We start from the raw sequence: 22,090 nt of genomic DNA on the forward strand, positions 1-22,090 counted from the left end.
TTGTTCTAGGCCAGCCCCTAACTACTGGACCAGCCTCACTCTCTTTCTCCGAGAACAGCCCTAGAGAAGGTTGCAGTGGGGCACAGCAGGCTCCTGAGGGGCATCACTTAAGACCCAAACACGAGGCCGTGCCCTATCCCATGGGGTCTGGCAGTGATTAGGTCTTTGGCGGTCACTAGAAGCCCAGAGCCTGGCGGGAGTGCTGACGGGGCGCTTGCTACACTAGAAAGGCACTGTGCCTTCCATGCTTCCAATCTGCCCATCTCTGGAGCTCCAGCCTAGCCTAGTGCATGCTGCATATTGGGGGCTGGCTCCGGCAAGGGGGTCACCAAAGAGTTGGTGGCAAAGCTGTGTTCTAAGGAGGGGTTGGAATGGAGGGAGGGGAGGCTGTTTGGGATGGGAGAGGTATTTAGATCCTATTACAGCTTAGTGTAGTGCCTACCTGCACTACCTACTGCAGCTTCTACTGAATCCACCTCTTCCTGCCCCCAGTGGTGTGTGCTACTTTACTGCTGGTACATTCCTCCCCAGAAGTAGCTGCTTTCTTAGGGATAGAAGAGGGAAGTTGAGTGCACTAGGTGAGAGGTGCTAGATGACCCTGAGTCATGAGTTGTTATTGACAGTGGCTCAGAAGCAGGCAGTGGGCAGCACAGTTATGTCTTGAGTCTCCCGTGCTTTTTTTGGGGGGAGGGGGAGGGAGAAGCTAGGGAGTGTTAGCAGGGATGACTCAAAGCTTATGAACTCCAAGCAGCAGGAGGTCGGAGACCTGTTGGAGGAAGACTGCCTGCTGCCCAGCTACGAAGGCCAACGGGTGGGGAAGCCAGAGGTAATCCCAGCGCTCTGATGCCCAGCCTCCACTGGGAACCTCGCCAGCCTTGCAACAGCTTGAATTGCACCTTCCTAGTTGGCTAAGTGAGCAACGAGGCTTCCGGCCTGGGGGACTCTGGCCTCTTGCCTTCTGAGGTACCCAAAGAGCTGCCACCCCTCCACGGCCACTTGTCCTAATCGCAGCTGCTGCACCAGCTCATCGACTGTCTCCATGCCCTGGTGGAACCGATCCATGCCCTGGCAAGGCAGGCAAGTGAATGCTGCCCCCTCCATTTTACAGATGGGAAAACCGAGGCCCGATGTGACTTGCATGAGGGCACACAGCAAGTTGGTCAGAGCTGCCAGTCGAGGCTGGGGCTCCTGCCTGCAGGCCAGAGCGGTAGCCACTAGCCCCTGCTCCCCGTCTGGTGCACCCGCCAGTAGCTCTTTGGATATAAAGCAAAGGGTCAGAAGTCGAGGCCTCTGCCCTCCCCCTTGTTTTGAGGAGTGGAAGAAGCAGGCGTGACTCAGCATGGGGCATGTCCTGGCCTCCCTGGGGGGGGGGGGAAAGACCAGCCAGCATGGCTCCAGTTATTAATACTGCGCAGTGAACCCAGGAACCTGCTCGGGGTTAGACGCAAAGACTAGACTCAAACCTCTAATTAAACTGCAGTTGTGTAGCGCCACCCGCCCAGCGGGTGCTCAGTTCTCTCCGCGGGGGTTAGACTCGGGATCTGTGTTGAAGGGACCTGGAGCGTTGTACAAACCCCGAAGGGGATATGGGCAGGAGCAGGCCCCTCGCAAGAGCCCCCCGGGGCCCCGCCAGCCGTGGGGTTTGGTCTCTCCTCGCTCCCTGGTGTTAACCCTTGCTAGGCTGGGACGTTCCCAGTGACCTGCTTTCCCTGCAGGCGGGCGGGGGGCGGGACGCTGCCCTGGGGGGCTCTTGCGAGGGGCCTGCTCCTGCCCCCCGGAACCGTCCCGGGCAGCGCCTTGCCGGGAACGCGATGCCAGGCTGCCCTGGGCTCTCCCGGCCGAGCCGGAGCCCGGACTGACGGCAGCAGAGCGCACAGCGGGTCCCTCCGGGCAGTTCCCCCTCTCCGGGGCTGGTGCGCGGCTCCCCGGGGGTCTCGGAAGCACCTCGCCGGCCGCGCCACGGGGCAGTTCGGGTCCGGGCGTGAGACCGACCCCCCCCCCGGTGTACCCGCACCGCGCTCAAAGGGGCGCGCAGCTGTGCAGGCCCCCGACCCGCGCAGTAAAGGCTCGTTTCCTGGGGGGCTGGTGCCCCCTCAGGCGGGGCGGGGGCGGAGTTCGGGGGGGGGGCTCTGGCATCTGTTCTCTGTTTGTCTGACCCCCCCCCCCGCAGGAGCGGCCGGGCGGAGAATGGAGCGTCCTTTGAACGCGCTCCAGCAGCGACAGGTGGCCTGAAAGGCGACGCGTAAGGGTCTCACGCTGCGGCAAAGGACACGGCTCTCCGCGCCCTAATCCGGCTCCGTCCCCCGGAGTATAGAAGGGGGCGGCTCCGTCCCAGCACGGGCACAGCTCGGATGCTGCTCCGACCGCCGGCTGCGCGGGGGCCCCAGGTAAGCGGGCCCCCAAGGCTCAGCGGGGGCTAGGGCTGCCTGCCGGCTCTGGGCGGCCGGCGGGCTGCAGCGCTGCGCTCCGCTCCGCGGGGGTTGGATTCCGGTGCCGGGGGGCTGCGCTGCCCCTGCCCCTGCCCCGGGGCCAGGCACGTCCAGCGGGGGTTTGCCAGGGGCTCCCCGGTGGCGTTTGGCCGCTGACATCCCTGCTCCTCTCTCTAGGGCACGGCGAGGGGGTGCTAGGACCCGCGCTCCCCAGGGCCGCAGCAGCAGGAAGCACCGAGCACGGGCAGCCGAGCATGGAAGCAGGTAACGGTGCCCCGAGCTGGCCTGGGAGGTGGCTGGTCCCCCCGGGACACCGGGGGATCTGCCGCAGCAGGGGCTGCCTACACCGCTGGGCGGGACGGGGGGTGTCGCTACGCTGCCTGGTGCGGCTCTGGCTGCTGCTTCCTCCACGCGGGGCTCAGTCCTGCGTGTGGCCCCCGCCTTGGGGCTCGCCAGGGCGCGCGGGAAACCGTCCCACTCCAGACCTCAGAGCAGCGTCTGCCCCATACCGGGAGCCTGGATTCCCCCCTCGCCACCCCTCTGCAGTGAGGGCAGCCGCCCCGGGCCCCCCACGTGCGGGTCTGCACGCTGGTGCTGGGACCCCATCCCACACCCAGCCTAGGAATTGCTGAGTCCCCATCTGGTGCCAGCCCGGGAGCAGAGTGTAGCCAAGGCCATGGCGTGAGCCCCCCTGAACTCCCCCCTGGGCCCGGTGTGAGGGAGGCCTCAGCCCATCTGCCCGGCAGCCGAAGGGCTTGGGGCGGCAGGGGGTCCCCACCCCCCTGGAGACACTCAGCTGGCTTCCTACAGAGCGGCTCCTCTTGTGCTGATCTGGCCAGGGGGGAGCCTGGCCCTGAGCCTCGTGGGCTCTGCCCCCAGTGAGCGCCGGGGCCCCGCCCTGGGTGTGGGACAGGGTAGGGACCCCCCTCGCCCCGCCCAGGTGCCCCGAGAAAGCCAGCCGGAAGGGCACGAGGCAGCCCCGTGGGTGCCGTCTGGAGCCGGGGGGTCGGGAGCGAGAAGGGAGAGCCGAAGGCCTGTCTGCCCGTCTAGCACAGGGTCTGAACCCAGGGACCTGCCTGTGTAACGAAGGGAAGCTGAGACCTAGGATCTGGGTTTGTGGGTCTCTTCCCTGGGGGTGGATCAGACCCCTCTGGGGAGCTATTGACTTTCTCCTCTTGTGCAGAAGCCTCGCCAAGGCCCTCAGGGATGCCCCAGGGTTTGGAGGGCTCCGCAGGGCAGCCAGCCGCTGCCACAGCTCCTTTGGAGGGGGCGCCCGTGGGCCAGAACACCGGGCCATGCACCAGCGTGGGGGAGGGCACGGCCCCTGGAGGAGCAGAGAGCCTGCCCCAGCCTGCCCCAGGAACCTCGCAGCCAGTGGCGAGGGGAGAAAAGGCAGAGCCTGGAGAGAAGGGCGCCCCTGTGGCTGGGAAGGGGACGAAGGCCAGTGAGAAGAAAGCAGTGGCCAAAGAGGGGGCAGAAAGCCAGAGCCAGCCTGCGGCCTCCAAGCACGAGCCCCCAGCTCCCCAGCGGAGCCAGAGCTGCCCCGTCAGCAGCCAGAGGTAACATCTCACTTCTCTCCCCTCGGGAGGCTGGCCCTGCTGGTTTGGTGGAGTGGGGAGCCCCTAGCGTGTCTCCTAATGCTGGGGTCCCCTCTCTTCGTCCTCCCTCCCTGCTCTGCACCCCAGTCCTCCACATGGGCCTGGTTTGCAGGGTTTGCACCAGGGTGGGCTCCCTGGAGACCCACATGCCAAAGGGAAGTCACCTGGTGGGGTGGACACTCCTCCTCTCTGGGGAGGTGCAGCCTGTGCTCCTGCATTGGATGCTCTTCTGAGATCCTGGCCTCCTTGGGCCCGTCTTCCCTTGGGCCCCACCCTGCCACTGGAGTCAGGCCGCTCCTGGGCACAGAACATGCCTCCAGGACCCAGCCTCCGGGGTCCCCTTCCACTCAGGCGCTCGACCTTCTGAGGGGCTTCCCTCGCCCCCACGGGCACAGGAACTTTCCGGGGCGGGGGTGTTTCCTTACACGCAATGAGGTGCAGACTAGGGCGAGCAGCTTGGCTCCCTCTTTGGAGGCATTAATGGTGGGTTGAATCAGGCATGCCAGGCTCACACTGCTACATCTCACTTTCAGACCAGGGGAGAAGCCCTGGGGGGCGAAGATGGGAGCCGAAGAGGCCTCAGCAGCATGTGCAGAAAAGAGCCCGCAGGGTCCAGCAACTCCCGCCGAAGGAGCCAGCGCTTTGCCAGCAGAACCAAGTCTTGTGGAGGTGCCTGGCCCTGCTTCGGATGCCCCCAGAGCCCAGACTTGTCCAGAGAAACCCACCCCAAGCGAGGTGCCCAGCCCAGCTAGCAGCAGTGGGGAAGTGACCCCTGCAGAACTCCCCAGCTCGGTGGAGCTACCCCACCCTGCTTCAGACGAGACCCCTGCAGAGCTCCCCAGCTCGGTGGAGCTACCCCACCCTGCTTCAGACGAGACCCCTGCAGAGCTCCCCAGCTCGGTGGAGCTACCCCACCCTGCTTCAGACGAGACCCCTGCAGAGCTCCCCAGCTCGGTGGAGCTACCCCACCCTGCTTCAGACGAGACCCCTGCAGAGACCCCCAGCTCGGTGGAGCAGCCTCCTCCAGCCTTGGACAGCCCCGGAAAAGCAGGGGAAACAGGCCCTGTGGCTGGGGAACAGCCACCTTCATCAGAGGAGGAAGAAGTGGAGCCCCCGCCCAGCCCCTACCTAACGCCGGACTTTGGGAAAGAGGACCCTTTCCAGATACTGGGTAAGACTGTGCCATCTCTTAGGCATGTAGGGTGGGCTCCATCCAGGCAGAGCAAAGGTGCCGGTGTCTCTGACTCACTGCCCACCAATGGCGCTCCAGCTACTGGTTCCCGCTGTCCCCGAGCCAGGATCCTGCTGCTGGGATGGGAAGCCTTGCGCCCGCTCTGCATCTGGCATGTTCGTGCTGCTGTCCTTTGACACAGTGCGAGGCCCAGAGAGAGCCTCTCCCTGTGATATCTAAGAGCAGGGCAGGAGTCCCAAGAGCTCCCTGGGACGTGTCACTCAGATCTTTGCACTATCTGCATTGCCTGCCTAGGACAGCGTGTCCTGGAGCGGTGCAGATTGACAGTGCAGGGGTGTTGAGAGGGAGGCAGGCTGGGGCCCGAGCAGTGTGCAGTGGGGAATGCAGGGTTGGAGCGTGGGGGTCGGAGGGCCGGGAGCGAAGGGCGAGCTCTCCAGAACTGAAGCGTGGGTGGCACGGCATGGAAATACCCTGGGGCGGGGCTGGGGGCCCAGGATCAGCAGCGTGGGAGGCACAGTGCTGGGGGGAAGTGTGGGGTGTGCATAGGGCTGGGGGAATGCAGAGTGTGGCTTGAGGGGAGCTTGGTGCTCAGCGCGGAATCGGGGGTCTGTGACTGCAGATGGGGCTGTGAGGATCTTTCAGGGGCTGTCAAGGAGACTGGTGGGGTCCAAAGGGGTCTAGCAGGGTTATGGAACGGAACTGGAGCTGCTGATGGGCTTGGTAACCTCCTGACTTATTGCCAGGCTCCTGGGTGGTCTGCGGCATCCTTCGCTATTTATAGGGGGCCACGTGCTGTGACTCAGCAGCGAAGTGACAGGAGTGTGAGGCGAGGTCGGAGGTGCTGGCTGCAGGCTGTACCAGGCTTTGCCACTAGGTGCCGGCCTCGCCCCAGGAGTGGATGAAGCTTTGGGTCCACCAGCCAGGAGGGAGGGGGGGCTGCTTCCTGAGGATCTCCCCAGCCCCATAGACTCGGCTGAGAAGGAAGGAAGCAGCGGGGTGGTCCCATGTATCTTGTCTCTGCAGATGATGTTCCTCCGCCACCTGCTCCCTTCGCCCATCGCATTGTCTCCCTGAAATCCAGCACCGTGAACAGCAAGTTCAACATCAACACCAAGGAGATGCTGGGAGGGTAAGAGCAAGCCGCCAAGGGAGGTGCCATGGGCTGGGACTGGCCTGGGGGGCACAGCCAGGCCCCAGCCGTGTTTTCTGTTTTGTGGGAAACTCTGTGATTTTGAAAAAAAAAATTCTATTTAGAAATAGGGAGGGGAAGCCCCTAATCATCAACAGTTCCTGCAAAATGAAGTTTCTCAAACTCTCCCTTGGACCCATTTAAATAGTTTGTTCTGACGTCATTTTTTGAACCTTAAAAAATGCTTGTAAAACAATGTTTGTTTGTTTTTTCATTTCAAAAAGCCATTTAGAAACCAAATCAAACCGTTCTGCTCCGAAAACGTCACCCTGGGACATTTAGATGCTTTCAAAAAGTTTCCTTTTTCTCTTTTGAAAATAACCCAACTTTTGTTTCTGTTGCCGTGTCTCTCCAAACCTTCAGCCCTTGTCTGGCCATTTCAATTAAACGTCTCTGCCCACACTGCTCCTGGTGGTGGCCCTGGTTTGCCACCACTTCCCCTGTCCAGCTCTGCCCGCTTTGAGCCCCCAAAGTGGGCAGAGATGGAGGGAGACTTGTGCTCAGGCTGCCTGGGGCAGATGTTCGTCATTTGGTACTTGGCACCTCACAGGGACAAGGTGCCCCTCGCTTGGCAGACTGGAGAGACCAGGTGTTTGGCTGAAGATTCGTCCCAGCTCAGTACAGTGGGCCCAGCCCCATCTCTCCTGCCCCACTAGTGCCTGTCCATGTGCTGCCAGGACCCTGTATGCCCCTTTCATCCCGACCACAGAGGGAGAACCAGGGGTCACCAAATGAAATTAATAGGCAGCAGGTTTAAAACAAATAAAAGGAAGCATTTCTTCACACAATGCACAGTCAACCTGTGGAACTCCTCGCCAGAGGATGTTGCGAAGGCCAAGACTATAACAGGGTTCAAAAAAGAACTAGATAAATTCATGGAGGATAGGTCCATCAATGGCTATGAGCCAGGATGGACAGGGATGGTGTCCCTAGCCTCTGTTTGCCAGAAGCTGGGAAGGGGCAATAGGGGATGGATCACTTGATGATTCCCTGTTCTGTTCATTCCCTTTGGGACACCAGGCATTGGCCACTGTTGGAAGACAGGATACTGGGCTAGATGGACCTTTGGTCTGACCCAGTCTGGCCATTCTTATGTTCTCATTAGCCCACTGTCTAGTGCCCTGCCCTGCCCTGTGGGAGAGCCGGACTGGATCTGTAGAGTCCTGCCCTGTGTTGACAAGAGCTGGGCATGCTCCAGAGTCCTCCTCCCTGGAACAGAAGTGCTGCTTCTTGGTCATCGGTGCCCCCTTGAATGAAGGAAACCCATTGAACAGCTCTGAGGGGAGCCTTGCGCAGGGCTTCTGGGGCTAAAACCAGGCTTTTCAGCTTAGGAACACGCCTTCTCCAGGCTTGGAAACTCCAAGAATCCAGTGACCCCCGGGACTGAGCTTTAGTTCACGGGACCGGCCAGTTACCCTGAGAACTGGTAACCCACCTCCCTGCCCACTCCTTTCTATGGGATGCCAGCGAACGGGCATTGTAGCCACTGATGTCCCCGCTGAGTTTGGCCCCTTTGCAGCTAGCCTCTGAATTGCCCTCTTGCCTCTGGCTAGACCATGCCTGGTGGGGGGGAGGGCGAGGGGGGAATCGCAGCTACTACTATCTGCTTTTCTTTGCCCTAGGGGGAAGTTTGGCGAAGTTCGCACGTGCACCGAGCGAGAGACGGGGCTCAAACTTGCAGCCAAAATCATTAGGAAACAGGGCTCGAAGGACAAGGTGCGTCCTGAGTGTTCTCCTGAGTCTGCCTGTGCACGTGTCTCTGTGTGGCTGTGGCTGCGTAGCCATGCGTTAGCCTGGACAGAGACACGCACATCTGTGCACCGTGTGCCCTGGGTTGGGTGTGTACGTCTGTCAGTCCGCATGCACATGAACCAACACGTGACTGTGTGCGGGCCAACCACCGGCGGGAGTGCCGTCAGCCCTGGGCTTGAGCGGGTGGCTTGGCGTGTTGACTCTGTGGGCTCCCCCAGCCCTGCCCGCGCTCCACGCGTTGACGCAGTGCGTGTCCCACAGGAGATGGCCTTGGTTGAAATCGAGGTGATGAACCAGCTGAACCACAGGAACCTGATCCAGCTCTATGAAGCAATCGAGACGCCACGGGAAATCATCCTCTTCATGGAGTTGTGAGTATCGCCCAGCGGCATGGGGCTGAGGCTGGGCGGCAGCTTGACACAGGAGCTTCCTGACGGTGCCGCGCTTGTTCACCGGGGGCGGGGAACCTCCTTCCCCCTGGGCAGTCTCGCTCAGCCGCTGTCCCCTGGTGGGAGTTACAGTGCTCCCAGCAAGGGCTCCTCCTCCCCACTTCCCCTGTGCTCTGGCTGGGGGATTCCCTGCCCAGGCCGTGCTCGGCTCTGCTTGCATCCCAGTCCCTGGTACCCGGTCTGGAAGAGACGATCTGTAGCCCATACCCCTGAAATCAAGGCAATCTCACTAACTCCCTCTTGCTCTGCCGGGATCTTGGCTAGGATAGCCTCTCCACTAACCTGCCTGGACCTAGGATGGGGGGGTGCCTGCCCCCGCCTCCAGCTTCCCTCTGACTGTTCCCTGTCTGGGGTCTCCCTGCAGAATTCCCCTTCCCTCACGAATCTGTACCCAGAATGAGTGGCCTCCTGAGCTATCCAGTTCCTCTGCGCCACAGCCTTGGCCAGGGGTCTCCTCAGTAACCCACCCTCTGCATCCCCATGCTTCAGGAGAGGGGCACCCTGCTCTGCCTCTGCCCAGGCCGGGGGGAGGTCCTGCGAACTGTGCCCCTGGAACCGCGTAGGGGAGCGTCCCTATGCAGGGGCAGGGCAGGGTGGCTCGGCTGTCGCTTGCCTGGCCCGCGGTGGCTGGGGTCTGCTCGGCGCAGTCCGGTGACGCTGTCGTTGGTCTGTGCACAGCGTGGAGGGTGGGGAGCTCTTTGAGCGCATCATCGACGAGGATTACCACCTGACGGAAGTGGACTGCATGGTGTTCGTGAGGCAGATCTGCGACGGGATCACCTTCATGCATCAGATGCGCGTCCTGCACTTGGACCTCAAGGTGCCACATGTGGAGGGAGGGGGGGAGGGGGTACAGCGAGGCTGGGGGGCTAGAGAGGGAACCTTCCTAGGTTCTGAAGCTGGGCTGAAGGGCTGCTCTCGGTGAGGAGAGAGCCCCTGGCTGTGGGGCCTGGGTGTGAGGAGGGCGCGAGCTGCCTGGGGGGAGCTCGGTACGTGAGTGCGTAACAAGCCCAGCCTGGATCATGTCTGGGGAGAAGAGGCATCCAGAAGCAGAAACTTCCAACTCCTGAGCACAAGGAGTCCCGCGGGTAAGTGGTGGTGGCAGCACTGGGCCCCAGAGGGAGACCATCACCCTGGGCTCCGTCCCGGGGGCTGGTGAGGCTGGAGTCCTGGCTTTGCAGACCAGCCCCGGCCGAGTCGTTGTGGCTTGTATGCAGGTAGAACCGTGGGCTCCGTTCCGACCCGGGGTCCGTTCCAGGTTCCAAGCTATTCAAAGGGCAGATCTCAGCGTGTGGACTGGGAGCAGGGCTCTAGGGGCCTGGGGACAGCCGAGGGGGATCTGTGGCACATCGCTGCGGCTGGTCGCGGTGGGTCTAAGAGCAGTGTCCATCTCTCATTCAGAGCCTACAAACTGCAATCCCGGCATCCGCCGAGGTACCCTGATGTCAGGGGGCTGCCCAAGGAACAGGCTGGGAGAGGCGAGTCTCTCGGACTTGCTCCAGACACAGCTTGGCCTGGGAGACACTGGCAGTCAGAACTAGGAATGCACTGGGAAAGGCAGGGATTTGAACTCCTCTTGGGCTCCAGGCCTCTCCGTCACTCCAGTGCCTAAGAGGGACTCGGGGCAAGGATGTGAAAGGTGCAGTGGCCTCCACTGAGGTGCAGGGACTGGTGCTGTACGTGGTCTGAGAACCCTGCAGACTACATCCCTGATGCGTCTAAGGGACAGAGGGGAAAACTGGCCTAGCCTCCAGCGGGCCTTTGTCTCCAACTCCCCTGCGGGCGGCCTGTAAGCGCACCCTGGGCTGGGGTAGGCGGGCGCGGAGCCGTGAGCTGGGTTCTAACCTCAGGAACTTCATCCCTGCAGCCTGAGAACATCCTGTGCGTCAGCTCCACGGGGCACATGGTGAAGATCATCGACTTTGGGCTGGCGCGAAGGTAACTCGCCTCCCTCTGGGGCTTGGCTTGCTCCTTCTCTCCTCCTGCTTTTCTCCCTTCCCACGTCCTCTGGGGCTGGGCAAAGGCCACGCTCGGGGACCAGCTGCACTGGCCTTATGCCTGACGCTGCTGTGGGCTCTGGGGAAGGGCAGGAAGGAATCCCAGCGGGGTGGGGTGGAATCTGCAGTCTGGGCTTGGCAGCAGCTCTGCCGAGTCAGCCGTGCCCCGCAGGGGATAGCGGTTTGGGGCCGTTCTAATAACTGGCTTGGTTCTGGCTCAGGCTGGGGCCAAGCCAGGATGTTTCTTCCCTGGGTCGGAGCAGCCTAGCGCCAGGGTGACGTGTGGGCGGAGGTAGACGGGCGGGGGTGCTGGCACTGGGGCCAGCGCCAGCAGCTCTCACTGACCCGGCTCTCCCTGCCCACAGATACAACCCGCGGGAGAAGCTGAAAGTGAACTTTGGGACCCCTGAGTTCCTGTCCCCAGAGGTGGTGAACTATGACCAAGTCTCCTATTCGACAGACATGTGGAGTCTGGGCGTGATCACCTACATGTTGTATGTGTGGGCCCAGGTTGGGTGGGGGAGGGATTTACCCAGCGACGTGGCCGGGTTGGCGGCAGAGCTGTGTGGGAGCGGAGTACGAGGCAGCTGTTAGAGCCATGGGCTGGCAAGAGAACCTGGGTTCCAGTCCAGTCGTCAGGTGACCTCGGGCCAGTCTCCGAGCCTCAGTTTCTCCATCTGTAAAACGAGGCAGGGTACCTCCTCGGGTGCCTGAGGCGATGTGGATAGAGGCCACCAGCCTCCGGGGCTGACCCTGCCAGTTGGCACCTCTCCCCAGCACTGGCTGCCCTCTCTCCAAGCCGATCAGCGGCCGCGGAGCTGGGTGGCTGGAACATCTGGGAGGGGCGGGCTGTGCGCGTGGACAGGAAATGGCTCACCTCTCCCAGCTGAGACAGGATGGGAACGCAGCAAGATGCCAGCTGGGAACACACTGGTTCCTTTCTCAGAGCGCTGACGGCTGGCTTCCCGGCCTCTCTCCTCATGAGCCCAGGCACAGGGAGGGAGCGAGCGAGTGGTTTTGTGCAGAAGGAATTGGGAACCCGCTGAGGAAACAGGGCCTGCGTCTTATCCCTTCCCGAGGCTCCGAGCACAGCTTGAGACCTGTGATGGTTTCCTCCCTCCCTCCTCTCTTCCCAGGCTAAGTGGCCTCTCCCCTTTCCTGGGAGATGACGACACTGAAACCCTGAACAATGTCCTGGAAGCCAAGTGGTACTTCGACGAGGAAGCCTTTGAGGGCATCTCGGAGGAAGCCAAAGACTTCGTCTCTAATCTGATTATCAAGCAGAAGAGGTTTGAGTCTAGCCGAGGGCGGCCCAGAGCATTTGGGTCCAGCCAGCACAGCTGGTAGCATGTGCACAGGCCTGAGGCCAGCCTCTGGCAGCAAGCCCCCATCCATCACCTCCCACCTGGGGGCAGGCGACCCCGCTCCTTCCCCGTGCATGCCCGCGGCCTGGCCTGGTGCAGCGGCTGGATGCTCCTGTCTGAGCCTTGCCAAGCTTGCTGGGGGTGCAGAGACAGGCACCCCAAGAGGACGATGTGGCCAGCCTCCTTTTGCCCATTCCCCCGGCTGCACCCCATGTTAACGGCAGGGTCCATGCAGCATTGACGGCTCAGCCGGATCCTGGCCCTGGGGAAGGCATCTCATAACCAGGGCTCTTGGAAAGAGGGAGGGGACTGGAGTCCTTTCCAAGCAGAGAAGGGAGGAGAGATCAGGCTCTGGTCCCTGGCCCCTGCCTCCACGGGGGATCTCAGGGTCAGAGGAGACTGTGACCCTGCCCAGAGGAGGCAGCCGAGAATGCCAGGCTCATGTGGCCGGCAGCAGCCTCAGGGCCTGTGCAGGAATATGACTGCACCCTCCTTTCCCTCAGTGTGTTCTTGGGGTTAATTAACACAGGCCTGGGGCCAGCCACAAAGGGCAGCTGGCAGCACCCATGGGTCTGGGGTGGGGAGTGGAAAGCAGGAGCAATGGGGGGCGATCGAACCCCACTAGGAGACAGGAGTCACCTGCATTCCTCTCCCCCGCAGTGGCCGGATGAGCGCAGCCAAGTGCCTCCAGCACCCCTGGCTGAACGACCTGGCCGAGAAGGCCAAGCGCTGCAACCGGCGCCTGAAATCCCAGGTCCTGCTCCGGAAGTACGTCATGCGGCGGCGCTGGAAGGTACGAAGGAGGCTCCCCGTGTGCCACGGGGACAGCCCTGTGTTGGGAGGGGAGGCTGGGGCGCTGGCTCCCTGAAGGGAACGGGGGCCGGGAGTGCCCAGAGCGAGCGCTCTGCCCCCACTCGAGTGCACAGAGCCGGGCTAGGACTCCGGGGAGAGGAGGATGGGGCCCTACCCCTGCCAACAGTATGGGGCAGTGAGGAGGGAGAGCTTGAGGGTGTCTGTGTGCCCTAAGGCCTGGGGGAGCCGCTGCCCCAACTCTCACCGCCCCCATCCCTGACTTCATGGGTTTGTCCCTCAGGGTGACCCCCCGTCCCTGACGTTAAAATGATGCTGGGGACCATGTTAAACGTGACATTGAGGCGAGCGGGAATTGCGTGGCGTACTCGAGGGCAGCAGAAATGGGCTCTGGAGTGAGGAATCGCGCTGTGCTAACATTCCCTGAAATGTTTCTTACCCCTCACGTAGTTCTTCCCTTACTTCCATCCCCTGCCGTCACCGTCCCCCGTGTCCTGTGTAAGGGGCACCCTGTGCGTGCACCCACATCAGGGACTGCTCCTTACATACGGGAGCCTCTGGGCTCTCTGCCCCCTGATTCCGTGCCTGCCCCAGGGCTTGGCCACAGAAGGAATCGATGTCAGGGCAGAGCGACTGCAATGGGGGGAGCCACTCCCTTTGCCCCCAGCCTCCCCCCAGCCTGGATCTGTGCTGTTGGTTTCCTCTCGGTGGGGGCTGGGCTTCGCCGCCAGCAGCCCCCGCCACTTTCCTCTGTCCAGGGCGCTCTGCACTCTGATTCAGTCCTGACTGAGCTGGTGCCGGGAAGCCACGCAGAGGGCTAGGGATGTCTGTGGGTGTCCAGCTTATTTTGGCTAAGAAGTTTCTGAAAACCTTCCAGGCTTCTGAGCATGGGTGGCAGGCAGGGCCGGCTTTAGGAAGTGCAGGGCCCAATTCGAACAGTTTCGACGGGGCCCCGGCAGGGATGACTTAAAAAAACAAAACAAAACACACGTAAAAAAACCACATGAGGCTTGTACTGACCAGGCGGTGCTCCGAGTCTTCGGCGGCACTTCGGCGGTGGGTCCTTCACTCGCTCCAGGTCTTCGGTGGCACTGAAGGACCCGCCGCCGAAGACCCAGAGCAAGCGAAGGACCCGCCGCTGAAGTGCCGCCGAAGACCCAAAGCGCCGCCAGGTGAGTAAAAATTAAAAAGACGCCTCTAGCCAGGGAAGGGATTCTCACTGGGCGCGGGGCCCGATTCAGGGGAATTGGTGGAATAGGCCTAAAGCCGTCCCTGGTGGCAGGCAGCTGGAAGAGTCACTGCTCAAAGACTGGCAGATGGTCAAGAGAAGCAGCTCTGTGGCCTGGTGGAAAGAGATCGGTGGATCCCCAGTGATCCTCTGGCTTTGAGAACCATTGCCGTCTACCACTTCCTAGCGCACCTGCAGTGTCCTGCGCTGGGAAAGTTAGGGACTGGAGTATCTGAGTCCTACACCATCCCCTACGAAAGGCCTCTTTAACGAGCGCTGTCCAGCCTCCCAATGGGGAATAACTTCTTTCTTGTTTCCCTAACAGAAAAACTTTATTGGCGTGTGTGCTGCCAACCGATTCAAGAAGATCAGCAGCTCGGGATCCCTGACGGCGCTGGGTGTCTGAGTGCAGGGCTGAGCTGGGTGGGAGTCGAGCAAGGCCAAAGGGCAATCCCCTGAAATCTGAGCTGTGCATTGAAGGCCTGCTCCCCAGGGACTGCACAGGAAAGTGGCATGTAGTACCCTGCTTCTGGAGGCAGTAGGATCTCCACTTGGGTTCGGAATCAATCCGCTTCCCAAACACAAGGAGTTCACCGCTGGGGCAATGAATTGAGATACCCCAGTTCTGTACAGATGTGAAATTCCTGCTCCTACTGCGGTGAGATTACCGCTGGATCCCATCCTGCTTTAGATTCTGGCCCTGCCATGAGATTCCTGCTCTAGATCCTATCCCACACTGCCACTGCTCTAGGGTCCGGGCCCTCGGGATAATGCTGCTCGGGCTCCTGAACTGCTGTGAGATGACTCCTCTCGGTCCTGTGCCCTGTGTGAGGATCCGGATCCGGATCCCAGGCTGCTGCAAAGCTGCCTTTGTGGATCTCCTGCTGGTTCAATACCACCACACTGGAATTCCCGCTGTCTGTGACGTGGTTCCTGGATCCTGTACCACTAGGACATGCTACACCTTTGATCCCAGTTGAGATTACTGGTCTGGAGCTCACACAAGTGTGGTGTTGCCATCTTAGCACCCTGTCTCCCTGCTACAGATTCTGTGCTGCTGTGACAGCTGCCCCGCTGCACCCCATAGGCTCCTGATCCTAACCAACTGTGCAATTACCAGTCCAGGTCTCCTGCATCCCCTCCTGCGGCTGAGTCCCATCCTCCCTGTGCTGCTCTTGGCCTGGATCCTTTGCTGTAGTGAGGCGACTGCGCTGAACTCGCCGAGCTGTGGAATTGCCAGTTGGAATCCCACCGCACGGTGTGACCGGAGGTGCGCAGAGCACCTTGCAAATCCTAGACTGCAGCATCGTTAGACTCCACTTTGCAATTCCCTGCGTTCTGCTGTTTGTGTTCCCCTCCCGTTCTGTGACTTGCAATGGGACACACAGACCAGCCTGCTGAGTGCTGCAAGGTCTGTTCTCTTGCTGGGCTCAGTATGTACCACACACCAGTCACTACCTGAAAACCAAGATTCCTGCTCTCGGCCTCTGAGTGCAATAGGAGACACGCCATGGCCCTGTCACCAGCATTGGTGGTCACAGCCTCAGGATGCAATGAGGTCTGCGTACGGCTGTCTGGATCCGTGCTCCCAGCTCCTGAGTGCAGGAGGAGTAACGTAACTGAGTGCTAGTGTCGAGCCCTCTGAATGCAGTGTGCACTCCCTGGCCCACAGGTAGGATGGCGACTGCCAGCCTCTGGATCTGCTCCCCGCTGGACTAGCATGCGAGGCTGCTGCTTGAGCAGAAAACCGCCTCTCCCCATGATGAGGGCTCCTAGAAGCCAGCCTGCAGGGCCAAGTTCCTGTGAGTGCCGGGAGGCTCCGTGCACAGGAAAGGAGGAAGTGCAGAGCACAGATTCCAGGCGCGTTCCCCAGATGGAGGCCAGGGAAGAAAGAACGAGGCTTTGTGCTAGTTCCTAACCTCCCTGCCCTTCTGAGCTGCCAGCGGGGGGGAGGACACAACCTTCCCTTCACACGCCCCCCAGAAGATAAAGGCAAGAGCGCATCCTAATGCAGACCAGCTGGGCTCGCCTCTCCCCCTGCACATATGAAAGGACTGCTTCAGCACTGACCACCAACGCACAGGAACTGCCCTTCGCTCGCTGGGCCCAGGGACCCCCGATGGGAGGAGAGTGTGGGAGCTCCCTCAGGTTCTGGAGTTTCCTTTGCCTTCCATCCTGAGCCTGAACCATCGCGCTCAACAGCTGGGTCCGAGGGAGACCCGCTGCAGACCTGCCAGTAATGTCTGAGCTGCACGGGGGGATCTAGGCCCCTCTAGGGTGGGCGTTGCCTCCCCTGGTGATGCAGGAGCTCCGGCGTGGCCCAGTGTGCTGATGTAGGGGGTGGGGTGGGGGGATCCTCCATGGAGTCGGAGGGCTTGTGCCTCTCTTGGGAGGGGGTTTGCCCTCCCAGGAGACCACGCCCCCTGCCGCCCAGCTGACCCTGGGCTGGGTGTCGTCCACAGGCGATTCGTTATGCAGAAGCCAGGGTGCTAGCTAACGGGCAGCCGGTATCTGTTGGGCACAGAAACAACCAGACAGCACCTGGCCCAGCCCCAAAGTGCCTCACCCACAGCCCGTGCCCTGAGCCACAGCCGCAGCTGGGGTACATTGGTGGGACTCCATGGACCTCGGAGGATCTGCACCAGTTTACAGCAGCTGAGGGCTGGATCTCTTCGTTAGAACCCTTCTCCCTTTGCCCCATGTTCAGCCGGGCTCCGCTGGATTTCCTCTGCCCAGCAGAGCACAGCCCCCAGCCCCCGTGTATGTGTGTGCCCTCCTTAGCAGCAGCCCCCCCGTCGTGCAGAAAGACGTACGTTCTCTTGAGAGACCCCAGAGCTCTCGGCTTCATGTAAATAAATGTACAGGTCCGATGCCAAGCGCTTGTAGTGGATTGTGTTGTACGAGGTGGGAGGGGCTGGCTCTGAGCCCCAGGCGGCCTCATGCTAAGGTCTTCATGTCCCCGTCAGGAGCAGGCCTTGAGATCAGCGAGTGGGTTAAATCTTCTCCTCGCCCTCAGCATTTCCTCCCTGCCCATGTGAAATGAGCAAATGATGCTGGGCCTTTACGGAACCCTTCTGCCCTAGCTGGGCCGCCCCCAGCTCCTCTGGGGTGATCCGGCCAGCTCCTCCGCTTCCCAGTCGCTGCCTTAGACTGAAAACGGCTTCCTGGCTACCAGCCAGCTGCGGTGCCAGCCGGGGCCTGGACCTCTGGGTTCCTCTTCCCTGCCGATGTAGGAGAGCTGAGGATTGAACCCTGGCTCTCTGTAGCTGCTCAGGATTCAGTGCCTCAGGTCCCCGGCTCCTGTCCACAGGGTGCCTGGGGCATTCGTGCTGGGGGGGCGAGAAGCCAGGGGTTGAAGTGAATCTTGTATTTATCCTCAGGCCCTGGCCCTTAGAGCAGGATCTTCCTTCCACTGCAGCATCGTGTCCCCCTTCTCCAGTCCCCAGCTCCCTCCCTCGCTCCCCACCCTGCTCACAGAATGATGCTCCTTCAGTTCGTCCGGGCTGCTGGCCGTCCTCTCCCCTCTCCGGATACTCAGTGCATGAGGGGCAGGCGCTCAACCGCTCCGGAGCTGAACGCAGGATAAGAATTTAAATCCCATGGAATTGGGTCCCCAAGCTGCCAGGAGGGAGGTGGGGCACTCTGTGTGTGGGGGCCGGGGGACTCTCTGCATAGCCGGGGAGCGGGGAGCTGGAGCCATCTGCCCGTAGGGTCTCAGTCCAGCTACCAGTGGGATGGTGTCCACAGCCCAAGCCCCCCCACCTTCCCTGGCATCCCCAGCTGCGAGGACAGGGCTGCCTGAGCCATGGGGCTCACTCCCCCTCGGCTCCCTGCAGCTTGGAGCAGAGGCTAGTGGCAGGGCAGGGTGGGACGTTCCAGCACCGCTGCCCGTGCTGTGGCTATTCTGTGGCGGAGCAGAGGGCTGAAGGTCCAGGCCTGCCACCCTCACAGACCAACAACCTCGCTGCCCAGGGGGCTTCCTCCCCGAGCGTCCCTTGTCCCCACATGCCATGGCTAGGCTGCGAACTGCAGGGAGCCTGCCAGGGGCTGAGTGGCGCTGTCCCTTTCCAGCCGGGGGGCTGAGTGGCGCTGTCCCTTTCCAGCCGGGGGGCTGAGTGGCGCTGTCCCTTTCCAGCCGGGGGCTGAGGCGGTAACGTGCCAAGGCAGGCTGGCCAGGGCTGGAGCTGCAGGCTGCACCCACAGTTCGGTGGAATGTGCCCCCGAGGCTCTGTCTGACGGGGGAGGTTGGATGCTGCTGTTTGAAGAGGGCTGAGACAAAAGGGGATGGTGCAGGTGGGGGCTGGGGCTCAGGGGTGGGGGGTGGATGTTACAGGCTGTGGGGGAGGGGGCTGGGCTGCTGAGCCTCAGTTACAGCACTCTGCTGGAAGCTGCCCGGGATGAGGCGTTTCGCTTGCCCGCTGGGGTTGGGTCAGGGGGCCCTGCCTGCCCCGGGCTCTGCCCCCACCCCAGCTGGCTCTGCTCCCCGATCTCACCCGCTTGCCCTGCTCGCTGGCTGTCTCTCTTTCTCGGAGACGGGAGCAAGGCCCCTCTCTGGGAGAGACCGCAATGCGCCTCTCCCCTTGCCACCGCGGCACTGGAAGCTGGCCGCTCGGGGCTTGGCAGCGCCGTGTCCCCTGTCACTTTCACCACATCTCTCCCTCTGGCTAATGGAGCGGGAAAGGGGGAGAGGCTGTTTCCCACAGCTGGAATCAGACGGAGGAAGGAGAGTGAGTCAGGCCGGAGGCTCAGGCTTTCCCTGGCAGCGCTCCCCAGCCGGATCGACCCTGCGAGGCCAGACGCGGCTCGGCACCGTCCTGCTGCGCGAGAGCAGCCGAGGTGCCTGGGTTGGAGGTGGAGACGAGTGTCCGTGTGGTTCGGGCACAGGCAATGCTGCCGTTTTAGCCAGTGTGGACTGGGCTCTAGCCTCTACCGCTGGGAGCTTCCCAGCAGCAGTGCCCAGCTGTGCCTCCAGCGGGAGCTTTTCCCCACAGGGGGGCTGGGTCCAGTTCTTCTCTGGCGGGGGCCTCTGTGTTCCCCTTAGCCAGGATTCGTCTCACACCTTTGCCCTGGCCCTCCGGGTGCCCTAACTCAGGGTGTGAGGCCAGTGTGGGCCAGGCAGCGTGGGTGGGCCAGAGCTGTATTTCCACACCCTTCTTCCCAGGCCACGGGTGCCTAGTGAACGAGAGGGCAGAGTTTGTGGCCCCTGTGTGGGCGGTTTGAACTGAGCCGGGGCGAGCGGTGGTGTTAAGTACCAGTGGCACTGAAGTGGTTAAAGCTGCCTGTGAACTAATTCCATCTCCCCTCCGGCCTAGGGAGTTTCCTCCCAGACCATTTCCTGCTGACAGCCTTTGACCAGTTCCTGTTGTGACCACCCTGCGGTCCTGGCAAACATAACGGCCCCATCTGCTTTGAGTTACACTCAGGGCTGGTGACGTCTCTTTCCTGTCTGGTCCCTGGCAGCTGAGCTCGGCCTGGGATTCTATCAGCCACCTTGGGGCCGGGCTGGAGCGAGTGGGGGGGTGACAAAGCTCCTACCCTGGCAGACAGAGACCTGGACAGATGGACAAATAGCCCTCAAAGCCCAGAGGGCAGGGAACCATGCAGACAGACCGGCAGCTGGCCCTGGGTCCTTTAGCTTCCAGCTCTGCAGAGGGGGCGTGGCGTGGGGCTGCTTTCCTCCCCCGGGACCTTCCCGGCCCAGTAAGTGGCTTTGGGTTATTGATTCCCGTCTCTCAGATGCGGAGTAACCCCAACTGCCAACCCTGCTCGGCTCCAGGCTAAAAACAGCCCGGCCCTGAGCCAGGGCCTGCCCAGGCAGAGAGGCAAAGCCACCGTCCCCTAGGGGCAGAGCCAGCGCTCTCCCTTACAGTGACTTGTCTCGGGCCTGGGGAAGAGGGGAAGAGCGGGGAGCTCTTACTGGAGGCGAGCCCTGTGGGGGGGGGGGTCTGCTTCTCCCATGTACAAAGCACATGTGCAGTGACGTCTGTTCCCCCTTCTCCCCGAAGCCCTGGTGGGTGGGGAAAGGGGGGCTGCTGCAGCGCAGTGCAGTCCCCCCGAGGGGCCAGACCATTCCTGGCCCCTTAAGAAAGCCACCTGGACTCTTGCTTCTGAGCCTTCTGCTGGCCGCGTTCATCCTGCTTGCCAGGAGCCCCTGGCCCCGGGACCATCCCCGCCCAAGGAGATGTGACAGCAGAGGGGGGATTTCATGGAGTCGCCACTTTTGGCACCTAGCTGAGCTCCCGCAGCCTCCCACCCCGACCAGTTCCTGGGGCCTGCACGTCTGATTTCCAGTTATCGGAGCACAGTCGGTGGAGCTCAGTGCAGCTCAAGGGCTCGCATAATTGGGATGCTGCCGTGGTTCCAACGCTCCCTGTCTTCTGCTGCCCCATGGCAGCGATTGCACTTCACGCTGCGAGCCCACGGCTAGGGCAGAAAGGGGGTGGGGGGTTAGGTGACACTCTGGGGAGCGGCTCACCGCAGCCTTGGTGCTGCAGCGAGAGCTGGCGCACATGCTCCAAAAGGAGCTTCCTGCTCCCCCAGCTGCAGCTGGCCTGGTGCGCTCAAAGCCGCTGATGCTGTGGTACGTGGTTCCTTGGATGCTTCTCCCACCCCTGGGACAAGGTGGCGGCGGTGGTTTGGACTTTGGCTGACTTTGCCCTGCTGAAAGATGCTGGCAACTCGAGCCTTCTCTAGCCAGAGAACAGCCATTGCCTGCACAGTGCTGGGGCAAGAAGGCTCCGCTCCCTCCTTGGCACCTCTCGTGGGAGACACTCACCAGCCAATTTGTGGCAAGGACCCCTAGGTGCGAGAGTAACAGTCTCTTCTCTTTCCCCCCCAACCCCCCAAATTTACAGCTCACCAAAACCATCAGCTGGGAAAGACATTAAGCAATGGGGGCCTGATGCTGGATTTGACCCAGCAACCTTGGAAGAAAGGTTCCCTGGCGCGTCACCACTGCCCTGAGCCAACCTGGCCCTGCTCGTTTGAGGTTCCCCTTAATCAAACGCACTCTGAACAGCCTGAGGCATGAGCTGCACAACTGGCTGCTGAGGGCCCTACTGTCTCGCCGGGCGGCCAAATCTGCCCTGCCAGCAGCAGGCCCAAAAGAGAAACGCAAACGCGCTGGCCGCTCTTCGCCAATCGGGACTTGTGTGCAGGGGCGGCTAGTGCGCAATAAGCGAGGGTGTGAACTTCAAGCACAATGGCCATTCTGCAGGAGCCCCAGGTGGTGTTGGTAGTCGGCAGGGAGGGCTTTTCTAAACATGGGGCTGTTCCTGGTTAACTCCCTGTGGGGACACGCTTATTCCAGACCGAGAGAGCCTGGTTCCTGATTAGCTGAACCCACTTGGGCCGTGTGTGGACAATCAGGAATAGTTATTGCACACCAAATTCACACCCCACCTTAATCCACATTAACTTGCAAGTGTAGACAAGGCTGACGAGTGCCTGTGTACAGTTTAGCTGAATCCACCAGGGAAGTGGATTGAGCTAAAAGCCCCTCCTAGCTCCCCGGTGGGTGTTCTTATTTTGCACGATCTTTGCACTTGGGCTATTTCCCCGTGTAGCTGAGCCTGCTGCCTGCTCCCCACAGCTGGACTTGTCAGAGGGTGAGGTTAGCCCTGACCCCATCACTACAGCTCCCAGTTCGAATTCAGCCCTGCCCCTGTGCTCTGCACTAGGTACTTTCCAAACCCTTGATGGAGGCCAGTCCATGCTCCCCAGAATCCAGCTACGTCAGAGTCGAAAACTCTCTTAGCGGGGGGAGGGCTGAAAACACCAAGTCCAGCAATGGGGCTGGAGGGCTCCATTCCTCCCCTCTGCCCCACTGGCTCACTGTCCCCCTTTGCCCACGGCTCCCAAGGCTGCGGGGCCTCAGAGCCTGGCTGGGGGGTCTGACAGCCCCAGAGGGAGCAACACAGGAATGGGAGGAATTTGTGCAAAGAATCCTCCAGTGACTAGCCTGGGGGCAGGAAATGGCTGGCTGGGGACTGGCAGCTCCCTGGGAGGAGGAGGCTGGGTGAGGCAAGCAGTAAGGGGAGGGGCTGGTGCATTGGAGGCTGATCCGGTTCCTAAGCAGGGCTG

At 61.6% G+C, this 22,090-nt stretch overlaps 1 protein-coding gene across 1 annotated transcript; it reads left to right on the top strand.

Annotated features, from left to right (window-relative positions):
• The first annotated feature begins 736 nt into the window (after positions 1-736).
• Positions 737-16,884, top strand: MYLK2 (myosin light chain kinase 2). Its single transcript, XM_039497663.1, has 15 exons — positions 737-826; positions 1,012-1,077; positions 2,315-2,387; positions 2,607-2,693; positions 3,613-3,988; positions 4,561-5,198; positions 6,243-6,348; positions 8,031-8,124; positions 8,422-8,531; positions 9,288-9,429; positions 10,477-10,547; positions 10,972-11,100; positions 11,743-11,895; positions 12,631-12,763; positions 14,334-16,884. Exons 1-15 carry the CDS (start codon positions 737-739, stop codon positions 14,412-14,414), a joined length of 2,349 nt encoding a protein of 782 aa, XP_039353597.1. The 3' UTR covers positions 14,415-16,884.
• Positions 16,885-22,090: the final 5,206 nt, after the last annotated feature.

This window comes from Mauremys reevesii, linkage group 13 (genome assembly GCF_016161935.1).
Source record: "Mauremys reevesii isolate NIE-2019 linkage group 13, ASM1616193v1, whole genome shotgun sequence".
NCBI lineage: Eukaryota > Metazoa > Chordata > Testudines > Geoemydidae > Mauremys > Mauremys reevesii.